The sequence below is a fragment of the Anabrus simplex genome, chromosome 1 (assembly GCF_040414725.1).
Source record: "Anabrus simplex isolate iqAnaSimp1 chromosome 1, ASM4041472v1, whole genome shotgun sequence".
Taxonomy (NCBI): domain Eukaryota; kingdom Metazoa; phylum Arthropoda; class Insecta; order Orthoptera; family Tettigoniidae; genus Anabrus; species Anabrus simplex.
In genome coordinates this window covers 1,374,171,286-1,374,185,590 of record NC_090265.1, presented here as the reverse complement: position 1 = coordinate 1,374,185,590, position 14,305 = coordinate 1,374,171,286, and the positions used below count along the sequence as shown (strand labels likewise).

General features: G+C 37.2%; 1 protein-coding gene across 1 annotated transcript in view; it reads right to left on the bottom strand.

Annotated features, from left to right (window-relative positions):
- The window catches only part of LOC137498203 (prolyl 4-hydroxylase subunit alpha-1-like), a 698,966-nt gene that overhangs the window by 225,526 nt on the left and 459,135 nt on the right, over nt 1–14,305 (bottom strand). Inside the window, exons 14-15 of the mRNA XM_068225776.1 lie at nt 10,541–10,554; nt 2,480–2,531 (exon numbers count right to left, since the gene is read on the bottom strand). Coding sequence (XP_068081877.1) covers nt 2,480–2,531; nt 10,541–10,554 — 66 coding nt within the window. The remainder of the gene's footprint in view (nt 1–2,479; nt 2,532–10,540; nt 10,555–14,305) is intronic.

Here is a 14,305-nt window from a genome sequence, read left to right as displayed (position 1 = left end):
GAAAATTTATAATGTCCAATAACGGACCATTTATATTGGTATTATAAATTTGCTCATTCAGGACAAATATTTCAGATTCCCTATGGGAATCAACATCTATATCATCTGATGGCCAAGCAGGCATCAATTTTTAGTGATGAGACAAAGTCTCTTAGTGCATTGGCACTGCCGGTGGCTCCAGTTAGCCTACGCAGTGGCCTCCACGGTATGCACTAGCCAGCGTATTGGTAAGTGTGCTAGGTACCAACTGATGAGCCCACCCTAGCACATGAGGGCGAAACGCTGGCAACCAAGAATGAGCTAGCTGGAAAATTTATAATGTCCAATAACGGACCATTTATATTGGTATTTTAAGTGGTATGTTCCGAACTGTCAGTGGAGAGATGGTGTGGGAGGACATCAGCAGACGAATAAGTTTGGATGGTGTCTTTAAAAGTAGGAAAGATCACATTATGAAGATAAAGTTGGAATTCAAGAGGACCAATTGGGGCAAATATTCGTTTATAGGAAGGGGAGATAGGGATTGGAATAACTTACCAACGGAGATGTTCAATAAATTTCCATTTTCTTTGCAATCATTTAAGAAAATGCTAGGAAAGCAACATATAGGGAATGTGCCACGTGGGCGACTGCCCTAAATGTAAATCAGTAGTGATTGATTGATATTCTTTCGATTCCCTCATCATCTGCTGAACTAGTAGGCATATAGACCTGCACTATTGTGGTGGGCATTGGTTTGGTGTCTATCTTGACGACAATAATTCTTTCACTATGCTGGTCGTAGTAGCTTACTCGCTGCCCTATATTCTTGTTCATTTTTAAACCAACTCCTGCATTACCCGTTTGGTATTGTGTTGATAATTCGGTAGTCGCCTGACCAAAAATCCTGTTCTTCCTGCCAATGTACTTCACTTATACCAACTACATCTAACTTTAGTCTATCCATCTCCCTTTTCAGATTCTCTAACCTACCACAACGATTCAAACTTCTAACATTCCACGCTCCGACTCGCAGAATGTCAGTATCCATCTTCCTGATGATCGCCCCCTCTCGTGTAGTCCCCACACGGAGATGCGATTTGGGGACTAGTTTACCACTGGAATATTTTACCCGGGAGGAAGCCATCATTCATATAAAGAGAGAGCTGCAAGTCCTTGGGAGTTAGTTAGGGCTGTAGATTCCCGTTGCTTTCAGCCGTGTAGCAGTATTAACACAGCTAAGCCATGTTGAGTGTTATTACAAGGCCATATCAGTCAATCATCTAGATTGTCGCCCTTGCAAATTCCCAAAGGCTGCTACCCCCCTTTCGATGAACCATTCCTTAGTCTGGTCTCTCAACAGATACCCATCTGATATCGTTGCACCTGCGGCTCGGCTATTTGCTTCATTGGGAGACGCAAGCCTCCCCACCGCAGCAAGGTCACATGGTTCGCAGGGAAGGACCACCTGAATTAAGTCTGTTAAATACTGCAACTTAAGCGAACAAGGTTTATTCTTCCCACTGATAACATAATGTTACCTTATGATCTATGCACCTCAAGCTGGACTATTCTTTTGTTTATCGAGACTCAAAAACTGAGATACCTTCTCAAAAACTTTTATATTTCACGGTCAGACGCACCACATTATTTCAACTGGTTATAATCTAACAGTGACTTTATAGCTGCTGTCATGTGTTTTAGATGGTGTTGTATCATACCTTAACAATTTTGTTTCCTTCTCTGATTTGCTTCCATTGTTTTAACTTATCACAATTTAACTTTTAACATTAGTCCTTGTATTTGCTGTCATGTGTTTTATATTTTAACTAGTCATAGTTTAACGTTTGTCTTGTAGGTGCTATCATGTGTTATACTGTATATTGCTATTTGATAAGTTGTATTTTGCTAAATTGATTCGCTGACTGTTGATGACGTGCAATGAGCGTCGAAACTAGTACCAATCTTCTTTAAACGTTATGTGATATATACTCACATCAATAAACATTCATTGTATTGAAAAGGTGGACTTTTAACATTTTCATTTTACTGTAACATCACAATATATCACAACATGACTGCAATTCTACAAACAAATGCCTGCAGAAGGCAAGAAGTGTGCATGTAAGCCCAGGTCTCCAACATTTTCACCATCTCATACATTAGTGTGCTGCAGGAACTCACTACACAGAATTGTGTTTCGTGAACAACAGAAGGTTGGGAATCGCTGCATTCAGGGAATCTGGTTGGGTGACCGACTTAGAGGAGGTGGAGAAGGTGGGGAGAGTATATGTCCAAGACAGTGTGGAATCTAACTCAGTTAAGTCACAAATATTAAAACTGTTTCAAAAAATTTAATAGTGTGGCAACTTCTTCAACTACTCTCCATCTTGGAAATATAATATTCCATGAAAATTTTTTAAAGGAAAAAATATACTGCATCAAGAAAGTCTTATAAACTGATTACAACTACCTTTAAATAACATGTGATTATACTTACATAGAATAATACTGTGGCTATTCTGTTTCCTGTTCCAAGGATGAATGAGGGGCTACCGTTCTAGAAAATAGAATTCAGAGAATTAGAGTAAAATAATAATTAAACTTATGTTTTTATGGTCCCACTTTTCAATACTATAACATGCAATGTTTCTATCACATTCTTAATCATGGTTGGAACTAGTTTCGGCCTTGACAAGGCCATCATTAGCCATAACTTAAAATTGTACAAATACATCAAATGACTAAAAACAAAAGCACAAACTCAAATGACATTAAAAGGAAATAAATGAACTATGTTCACAACCAAGATTAAGAATGTACCTAATGTAAACATTGCATGTTATATTATTGTGATCACAGTTCAATACCGAAACGGGAATGCCCTACGAGCATTCACGTTTCATTCATTTATTAAGAGGAACTCGCTAACACCCGGCCGTAAGCATTTAAAACCTGCGCCGAGCGCACAGGCATTGTGGGAACTGCAAGCAAGCTCGCGCTATTCTAGAACACCGGCCAAGGTCAAGCGACGTCACGCAGAAGGTTCTTTCGTGTTCCATAGCATTGCAGCATGAACGAAATGTGATGTCAATATTTCAATAACGTCACCTTGCAGGCAGGAATAATGAACGCTGCTAGCCGAAATTTCATGTCAATCGGTGTAAAGATGGCCAAGATATAAAATTTTCTTGGGGCCCACATGTGTAGCCACGCCCACCGACCTTCGGTAATATAAGCGAATCGCCAGCCTGGGGTAAAGCAGAAAGTGTGCAGTGTGGGCAGTGTGCAGTGTGTGCAGCTGCAGTGTGCCGTAGGCAGAGAGAGTGAGAGGAGTCGGCAGTAAGCCGTGAGTTCAGTGTGTGTGTGCAAGTAAGCACGTCGCGATATAATTCGTCACTCAGTCCGGCTGTGTACTTGAGTTCGGAAACGTTAGTGTTGGAAGCCTTCTCCGTGGGCTTGAACTTTGTGCATGAACAAAAACGTAATTTCGTTTTATCAGTCTGTACGACTGGGCGATTATATTTCGTTTGTGGACTATGAATGTTTCTAGCATAAACTGTGCCCACCTTGATTTCATTTAAGGACTGTGTTTCTAGCATAAACTGTGCCAACCTTGATTTCATTTAAAGACTGTGTGAAAACAGCGATAACGTTTCTAACATAAAACTGTGCCAGCCTTCATTTCATTTAAAGACTGTGTCTATCCATTGAACTGTGTTCGTAATAAAACTGTGCCAGCCTTCATTTCATTTAAAGATTGTGTCTATCCATTGAACTGTGTTCGTATTAAAACTGTGCCAGCCTTCATTTCATTTAAAGACTGTGTCTATCCATTTTTCGGAACTGTGTTCGTAATGAAACTGTGCCAGCCTTCATTTCATTTAAAGACTGTGTCTATCCATTGAACTGTGTTCGTAATAAAACTGTGCCGACCTTCATTTCATTTAAAGACTGTGTCCATCCATTTTTCGGAACTGTGTTCGTAATAAAACTGTGCCAACATTTCCTCTTAAAGAAAGTATTAACTTGTGGAATACGGTATCGTCATTTCTTTCCGAGGGACCATGCCAATTCCCATCATAACCTGTTCAGAATCACGTATGATCTTAAGTGCCAGTGATAATCATCTGAAAATTACGACGTAACAGAACTTGGACTGTCGTTTATTTCAACAAGTGTGTGAATATTGTGCTCATGGTGTACAGTGCAGAGACTGTACCCGGTGAATTTAATTTTCTTTGTGAAGTGCCTAATCACTGCACCTCGGAAGGTCCTAGATTGTTTTCGTTTGTTTATTATTCCAAATACGATAATTCCTTCCATATTATTCTCATGGAACTGTGACTCTGACTTTATCCTTGCTGCTAAAGTGCTTTCAACATCATTGACTGTGGGAGCTATTTCGGTGTGCTTCGCCTTAGAGAGGTGTCACACCAGAGTCCCATGGCGTCCGATGCGGAAGCTCCACATTTCCTCGTTCCTGCCTCAGGTTCGAGTCGCCATCAACACTAATACAGAGAAAACACCAACGACGGAAGACAACGCCGACGTCGACCGCAAGACGACGCAGACGCCGCAGGACGACGTCCCCTCCACGCCTTCAAGGAAAACTCTACGATTCAGCTGTAAAAGGTGACATAATTCTTTGCATATCTATTGAATAAACTGAAGGATCCACTTAATCATAATTTTTTTTTCACTACCCTTCTCTCTCACTCTCTTAGCATGGGCCGTACACACCTTGTCGTTTCTCATGCTCTCCGATAAACTGAAGTACGGGCGTTCCTGTTTCCATACGGATCAAATACCATTAAGTTTATGTCCTATGAGAGTTAGAGTAGGCGAAGCTTTATCTGTCCCTGTAATAATTAAGAGGGAAATTCCTCAAAGCAGTATTATTGGACCTTTATGCTTTCTTATATAGATCAATGATATGTATGTAAAGTGGAATCGGAGGTATGACTTTTTGCAGATGATGTTATTCTTACAGAGTAATAAATAAGTTACAATATTGTGAGCAACTCCAAATGACCTTGATAATGTTGTGAGATGGACAGTAGGCAATTGTATGATGATAAACGGGGTCAGGTTGTGAGTTTCACAAATAGGAAAAGTCTTCTCAGTTTTACTTACTGCGTTGATGGGTTGAAAGTTCCTTTTGGGGATCATTGTAAGTACGTAGGTGTTAATATAAGGAAAAATCTTCATTGGGGTAATCACGTAAATATGATTGTAAATAAAGGGTACAGATCTCTGCACATGGTTACGAGGGTATTTAAGGGTTGTAGTAACGATGTAAAGAAGACGGTATATAGGTCTCTGGTAAGACCCCAACTAGAATACGGTTCCAGTGTATGGGACCCTAACCAGGATTCAAGAACTGGAAAAATCCAAAGAAAACCAGCTCAATTTGTTCTGGGTGATTTCCGACAAAAGAGTAGCGTTACAAAAATGTTGCAAAGTTTGGGTTGGGAAGATCTGGGAGAAAGGAGACGAGGTGCTCGACTAAGTGGTATATTACATGTTACAAATCTCATGTTATGGTCTGTATTGAAATGTACTTAAAGTCAAAGAAATAATATAATACTAGATTATAAATTCCACCGATTCAATACATAAGAGTTTTTTATTTAAATTTAAGAAATAGATCTTAACATATTAGTTACAGGGACATGTTTTGCCCATAATTAGGGCATCATTAGCCTAAAAATCTCATACCTGAAAGAATGAAAAATCAGGCTCCTGATTGTTCTTATTCGTACTTTCTAATGAAGGTCTAAAATATAAATAAGAGCATACTGTTGTAGGTACAAATGTCTAAAAAAGACTAGCAAGTGGAAGATAGTAGTTATAAGTACTCTTATGACTTACTCCTATATTTAGTCCTTATTGTATTTTTTTATGAAAGTCCTCTTTTTAAATCTGGTAACAAGTAGTGAGTTAAAAGTTCAAATTGAATACGTAAATTGCTGCGTTGAAATGAAATCTGGTAAATATGGTGCCTTATACTGGAGATGGCGAAAGGAGCTTATAATAGCTTAATATTTAGGATAGCATCCGGGAGATAGTAGGTTCGAATCCCACTATCGGCAGCCCTGAAAATGGTTTTCCGTGGTTTCCCATTTTCACACCAGGCAAATACTGCGGCTGTACCTTAATTAAGGCCATGGCCGCTTCCTTCCAACTCCTAGGCCTTTCCTATCCCATCGTCGCCACAAGACCTATCTGTGTCGGTGCGACGTAAAGCCCCTAGCAAAAAAAAATATTTAGGATAAAAGTCACTCTTAGTGGTGGTTAAAATAAAAGTCTGTGTAAGTTGTAAATCTTATGTCAAAAGATAAGACGGCAAACTTCTTAAAGCACTTAGGAGCGAGGACAAGTACTTGTCAAAAACGTAGCTGTATTTATATTAGCAGGTAGACGTGGTTGTAGCTTCTTATATTAAAAATCGAAAGGAAAATGTGTGAGTTTGAGTAGAGCTTGTGGTGTTATGTCTGAAGCAAGAAGAGAGTGAAATGTTAAGGAACAGAATTAAAGGAGGAGAGAACGAAGGAAAAACAATGTGTGTGAAATTACTAACCCCTTTGACAGTTGTGACATTAATTTGGTTGAAGATGAGGTGAGTTGAAGAAAATATGTTGTGTGTAATTTCATTTATCTTTTTGACTATTGTAATGTTAATTAGTTGCCATGGTAGCATTTGAATGACTGACACGCTTGTAGTGTTATATCAATGTGAAATTGGCGGGGGAGTGTGTGAAGGTGTGGGTAGGTTGGGCGGGGTGGTAAGTTTATGTGCTATTGGATGTCAAAAATAGAATTAGGGAAGGTTCAAACTTTTCAATACAAAACCTGTTGTATAAGATGTTCACAACATATTATTTATTCTATTATTAGAACCGGTTTCAATGCTTATTGCGTCATCATCAGCTACAAAATTCAGAAATGGGCAAAGTACATATTACAAATATTGCATAAAAGAATCTTGCATGGCTAAATACAAATGATGGACTGCTTTTCTCCTTAAAGGCTAGAAGAGAATGAGTAAAATATGATGATATGATGTGACACATAAAAGCGTAGTAGTTTGATGAGTGAGCATTGTGCATAAAATTGGTCTGATGCTTTGAACATAAAAGTCTGAATGTGATAATAAAACGATGTAGTAAAAACGATGTAGTAAAATTGTCCACTCTTCTGTTGCTGTTCAATTAAGACACATAAGTCCAGGTCCGATATTATATGAGGTTGGCAAAACCATCAAGAAGATTTAGTCAAGGCCGGGACACCTGATGTTAAGCGATTGAATAAGGTTGATCTTCTAATTAGTCTCAGCTCAACAAGGGTGGTGAATGTTAAAAGAAAGAAAAGAAAAACTAAGTTAGTGAAATGGAACTCTAAATGGAGTCGTTGCCAAGGATGATAGGATATGACACTCACCTTGTTCAGCGTGCTGTGTGTGTGGTGTGAGGAGAGTTGTGACAAGTGAGATGGGTGTGACTGAGGAACGAAGGTAGAGCGAGAGGGGTGGAAAAGGGGGAAGGGGAGAGGAGAGGAGAAGGGTAGGGAGCGGAGTTTAAGGCGGATCAGGAGGGCGGAGTGGTAGGGGTGTAGGACGTAAAAGAGAGCTGTAGAGAGTGTGAAAGATCGATTTTCCTCCCATGGTTTTTATACCTCTAAAGACTTCGATTAGGAAGTCAAAAAGGATATTGGATTTTTCTGAAATTAGGTCTAGAAATTCTCAAAAACATATATAAGGGCCCTTTAATCGACGTTCGATTGGATGTCAGACGATCTTTAAACAAAATCATTAACCTAAAAAACAAAACAAATCCCACTAATAGTAGTTCAAATAAAAAACATTCGAAGAACGAGAACACATTACTAAACTCGCGAAGAAAACTAAAGTTCACAATCTTATCATCACAAAAGCCGATAAAGGCAATACAACGGTTATCATGGATAAATTATTATTTATAAGTTTCTTATTCCGTATTGATTGGATTCAATGTAATAGACAAGAAAAATGTTCCACCGATCAATACATTTATTGTGAATGAATTATTGCACTAGTACCGGTTTCGGCCTATCTTGGCCATCATCAGCTAGCACACAAATTTACAGTCATTAGACAAAATTACAAAGATGTTACGTTAGAGCATCCGGATGTCTAATGAAAAATGGAAGTAAAATATATTGCAGTATTTTGCGTTAAAATATCTCTGATTAAAAGTGGTGATGGTTAGAATAAACTAAAACCTATTGATTGAGCATGGACATGAGTACATAAACACATTAAAATATATATGCCACATCATAAGATACTAAGAAATATAGCACATTAAACACATTAAAACATAGTAACATATATTTTAAAAACGTCTATTAAAATTTGAGTTCATGTTGCGTTGCATTCATTCTTCAATCCTCTTGTAGTTCTTGTGTTGATTGAATTGTATTAGGTGAATATCGAGAATGCTGTATGGCTGATGTACTTTGTATTGGTATGTTATAAGAACTCTTGTCATTAAAATTTGAAAGTTGAATACTGTACAATTCAACTGTTGATGTAGTCAGGTAATATTTATATATACAGCAAGATAGGGTTTAATTTTAGAGCAGTTGGTGGTGACACTTCTCACACAGATGTTTCGAAAAAACAAAAAGCTCTTTCAATAATGGTTCTTTCTCCATAGTCAAAAAAGATCCGACACAGCAAATCCAACGTCTCCTAAAACAAACTTTAAAAAACACATCATTCCTTTTTAAAGAACAAGAAAAAACGAGATTAATCAATATGAACCCCGGTTTGCCTACCGCTAAAGCTCTCCCCAAAATCCATAAGACCGGCGTCCTCATACGCCCCATCATCAACTATAGACCTAGCCCATTATACAAATTGGCCCAATTCATACAAAAATTTATTAGTAAAAACTATAAATTTCAGTCGAAAAAATCCGTAAAATACACCATTGAACTAATCGAAAAACTGAATAAATTTGAAATACAACCATTTCACACCCTTCACTCATTCGACATTAATAACATGTATCCCAGCATCAACACCAAAAGACTGTTTCCCATAATACCAAAAAGCCTAAAAACGTATAGCGGGCTAAGTAAACTAGAGATCCAAGACTTCATGCAGGTCCTAAAACTCGTAATACACAACAACTATTTCGCATTTAACAAATGTATTTACCAACAAGATGGACTGGCTATGGGGTCGCCGGCTTCAGGAATTTTGGCTGAAATTTACATAGATTTCCTAGAAGACACTGCAATTAATACCAATAACATGTTCTCAAATATACACTTCTGGTCTAGATATGTCTATGACACTCTGGTTATTCTAGATGATAGAACGGTTAATGCAGCTACCACCCTTAGTAACTTAAACAAGATATATTCTAATATAAAATTCACATTAGAATCCGAGTCCAATAACTCAATCAACTTTTTAGATCTTACAATTAAGAGACTTCCTTTTTCTTTAGAATACAATATCTACAGAAAACCAACCCAAACAGCGACTACTATCAGAAAAGACTCCACAAATCCACACGCACATAAATGCGCCACTTACTATAGTATGGTAGACCGTGCACTAAAAATACCGTTATCCAAGGAAAACCTAAAGAAGGAATTGAACACCATTCGTGCCATTGATAAATTCAACGGATACAACACCTCATTCATAGAACGTATCATTAACAAATGTAAACATAGACTAAAGACAACATTAGCCAAAGAAAGACCTAACCTTGCCCTATTCGCCACCTTCACCTTTAACGAAAAGATACACAGTGTAACTAACGTTTTCAAGAAACACAATATTAAAATTTCGTACAGAACCAGCAATAGAAACATAGATATAGTTCACAATTCCAAATCAATAAACAGATCCGATATTTACGCAAAGTCAGGTGTTTACCGTTTTCAATGCAATAACTGTTTTTCCTCATACATCGGACAGACCGGGCGTAGCTTCAAAGTCAGATACTTAGAACACGTCAATGCCATCAGATATAATAGATTTTCTGCAATAGGCCAACACATACATGATTTAAAACATAATTTTACTACCATAGAACAAGACCTAGAAATTCTCAAAAACATAAATAAAGGCCCTTTACTCGACGTTACGGAGAACTGTTTCATTCACCTAGACCAATTTTTTAATCCTAACTTAAAACTTAACGAAATTTAAGAAAAATCCAATATCCTTTCTGACTTCCTAATCGAAGTCTTTAGAGGTATAAAAACCACGGGAGGAAAATCGATCTTTCACGCTATCCACAGCACTCTTTTACGTCCCACACCACTACCACTCCGCCCTCCTGATCCGCCTTAAACTCCGCCTCCCTGCCCTTCTCCTCTCCCCTTCCCCCTCCCCCCACCCCTTTCCACCCCTCTCATTCTACCTTCGTTCCTCAGTCACACCCATCTCACTTGTCCACAACTCTCCTCACACCACACACACAGCACGCTGAACAAGGTGAGTGTCATATCCTATCATCCTTGGCCACGACTCCATTTAGAGTTCCATTTCACTAACTTAGTTTTTCTTTTCTTTCTTTTAACATTCACCACCCTTGTTGAGCTGAGATTAATTAGAAGATCAACCTTATTCAATCGCTTAACATCAGGTGTCCCGGCCTTGACTAAATCTTCTTGATGGTTTTGCCAACCTCATATAACATCGGACCTGGACTTATGTGTCTTAATTGAACAGCAACAGAAGAGTGGACAATTTTACTACATCGTTTTACTACATCGTTTTATTATCACATTCAGACTTTTATGTTCAAAGCATCAGACCAATTTTATGCACAATACTCACTCATCAAACTACGACGCTTTTATGTGTCAAATCATATCATCATATTTTACTCATTCTCTTCTATCCTTTAAGGAGAAAAGCAGTCCATCATTTGTATTTAGCCATGCAAGATTCTTTTATGCAATATTTGTGATATGTACTTTGCCCATTTGTGTTTTTTGTAGCTGATGATGACGCAATAAGCGGCGAGATTGGTTCTAATAATAGAATAAATAATATGTTATGAACATCTTATACAGCAGGTTTTGTATTGAAAAGGTTGAACCTTCCCTAATTCTATTTGTGAATCTCAGTTCAATACGGGAAAATGAAGTTTTTAACCTATTGGATGTGGTTGGCTTGTGGGGGCGGATGGGGAGGGAGTTCGGTTTCTTACAATGGGAGGGGTTCTGAAAGATAATAATTTTAAATTGTTTATAATGTTTCTGGTTTAGTGACTGCAACAATTTTGGTAAAATACGTATAATGGGTTTTGACATCAATAATATCATAAAGGTTTGAAGTTTTGTTGTAATATTGGTCTAAAAATATATAGATGTTTTGTAATTCGTACATTAATTTCCCTTTACCTACTTTTTCAATAATAGTGAGGTCTTGATCTATAGTAGTCAAATGATGACCTGCTTCTTTCATGTGAGAGCTCATAGCTGAAAATTTGTTGTGTTTGGAGGTATTATAATGTTCTAAGTATCTAGTGTGAATGCTGCGGCCTGTCTGTCCAATGTACAAGATGTCACATTGAGTACAAGTGAGTCTGTAAATGCCTGAACCTGAGTAAATGTTATTATTTGAATGGACTGTGTTTTGATTGAAAAATAACCTTGGATGGTGTTATTTGTTCTAAAGGCTATGTAAGTGTTTTGGTTTTTTAGGGGGTTCGAAACCTGGTAAATGCCTGGATTGTTGTAAGTGAAAGTAATGAAATTGGATTTTTTGTGTCTGTCAGGGATGAGGTTTGTTGTTAATTTTAGCTTTATCTTATTGATTAAATGGTTAATTGTTCCTGGTTTATACCCATTAATTTTTGCCAAATCTTTTATGTAGTTGAGTTAATCTTTTAGGTTCTTAGATGATAGAGGGATTTTTAAGGCTCTGTAAATTAAACTATGGAAGGTAGCTAGTTTATGGCGTTTTGGATGTAATGAAGTATTTTTTATTGTTATTGTGGTGTAGTTTAGATTTCTATAAATTTGGAAGTCAAAGTTATCACTATTACGTGTTACTGTGACATCTAGGAAGTTTAAGGATCTATCGATTTTATCTTCCTTGGTAAATTTTATATTTTTGTCTAGGTTGTTGAGGAAATTTAAAATATTATCACGGTTATTGAGCTCTTGATTAATAATTACGAAAGTGTCATCAAAAATCAAAATCAAAATCTCTTTATTTGCAAATGAGGTGTCTACCTCGGTGGCAAATGGTACACTAAAATACATTATTGTCAAGCACTAAATTTTAAATTAACAACAGACGAAGAAAATTTTCCTAGAATACAAGATTATGCAATTTACACTAATAATTTGTTCTATGAAACACACACATCATCCTTAATAAATTTATATTGTTTACAAAATTCTACTTATAATATCTTACAAACATAGTCAACTCATATACAGTATGTGGAATTACTTCTAATAATAATATACAACTGGTATAAGATTAAAATTAACATTGAATTTATTTACATATTTGTATTTTACCCATTTTGGACCCTAAGTAGCATAACAACCTGCTGCGTCTTAACCTGAGCCCCTTTTGCCAACACTTTTCAGAGTCCCTGAAGGGCCTTCACAGCTACCGTAGCGGTCCCAGGGCCCTCGAAGTCCCCACTGTATTTCACCCCTACAGACAGTCCCCTACTTGGGCTGTCCAAACTCCATAGACCAGGGGATGGAATTAGTTTAATCACACACATTTCTTATTTACAATATCCTGCACTGGTCGAATGCCCTCTAACATTTCATTTATTTTCTCTGTTGTTGTTTATTCTCTTCTTGAATATCTGTACAGATTTTGGAAAAGGATCAAACACTACCCCTGGTAATCTGTTCCACTCCTTCACGCCCTTCCCAATGAATGAAAATTTACTCCAATCGCTTCTGCTAAAATTCCTTCTAATTTTGTACTTGTGGTCAGTTCTACCAATATAATTATTTTCCAACTGTAGCCTCTCACGGATATCTCTCCATGCTTCTTCTCCTGTATAGGCTCTATATATTCCTATAAGTCTAGTTTTCTCCCTTCTCATACTTAAAGGTTCCCAACCAAGTTCCTTTAACATTTCTGATACACTACTCTTTCTCCGGAAATCCCCTGTAAAAAACCTTGCTGCTTTCCTCTGCACACCATCTAGTTCTTTTATTAGGTATTCTTGGTGAGGATCCCAAACACTGTTTGCATATTCCAATAATGGACAAACCATACTTAAGTAACTTTTTTCTTTTAATTCTTTGTTGCATCCTTTAAGTAGCCTCATTATGACATGTAACGATCTGTATGCTTTCCCAACAATGTCATCAACATGACCCTTCCAGTGCAAATTACTTTCAAATCTCACACCTAAGTATTCGCACTTGCCATCTTTACGGATAACTACCTCATCCAAAGTATATTCAAATTCAGTTTTAAAGCTCCTGTTTGTAAATGATGTAACAGTTGATTTGCCTCCATTAATCTTCATATTATTTTCTTCAACCCATTCCTGGATACTCTCAAGGTCCCTTTGTAATTCTGAGCAATCCTAAATGTTATTTATTTCCCTATAAACAATTATGTCATCTGCATACAATCTAATTTTCGATGTTATATTGTTCCCTAAATCATTTATATATATTAAGAAAAGTAACGGACCGATTATACTACCCTGTGCAATTCCCTTCCAAACTTTCTCTTCCTGTGATATATTATTTCCTACTTTGACTTTCTGAACACTTGAATTTAGAAATGTTCTTATCCAACGTATAACCCTTACGTCCAGTCCTATTCCCTCCAATTTCTTTAATAATATTCCATGTTCCACTCTATCAAAGGCTTTGCAAAGATCTATGGCTATGCAATCTAACTGGCCTCCTGAATCCAACTGATCTGATATGTCCTGCTGAAATCCCACCAGTTGTGCCTCGCAAGAAAATTTCTTTCTAAATCCATACTGGCTCATCATGAACCAATTTTTATCATCACATATCCCTCTGATGTACTTTGCTATTAAACTCTCCAGTATTTTACAAACTATACTGGTCAGGCTGATTGGTCTGTAGTTCTCTGGTTTCCTTTTGTCACCCTTTCTTTATAAATTGGTATTATTATAGATTCCTTCCATTCCTTTGGTATTACACTATTTTTTATGACATAGTCAAAGAGAACTTTTAAATATAGCACTATATACCACCCCATCGTCTTTAATACCTCCCCAGTAATTTGATCACTTCCTGCTGCTTTTCCTTGTTGAAGCAGTTGGATTTCTCTGAAAATATCTTCATT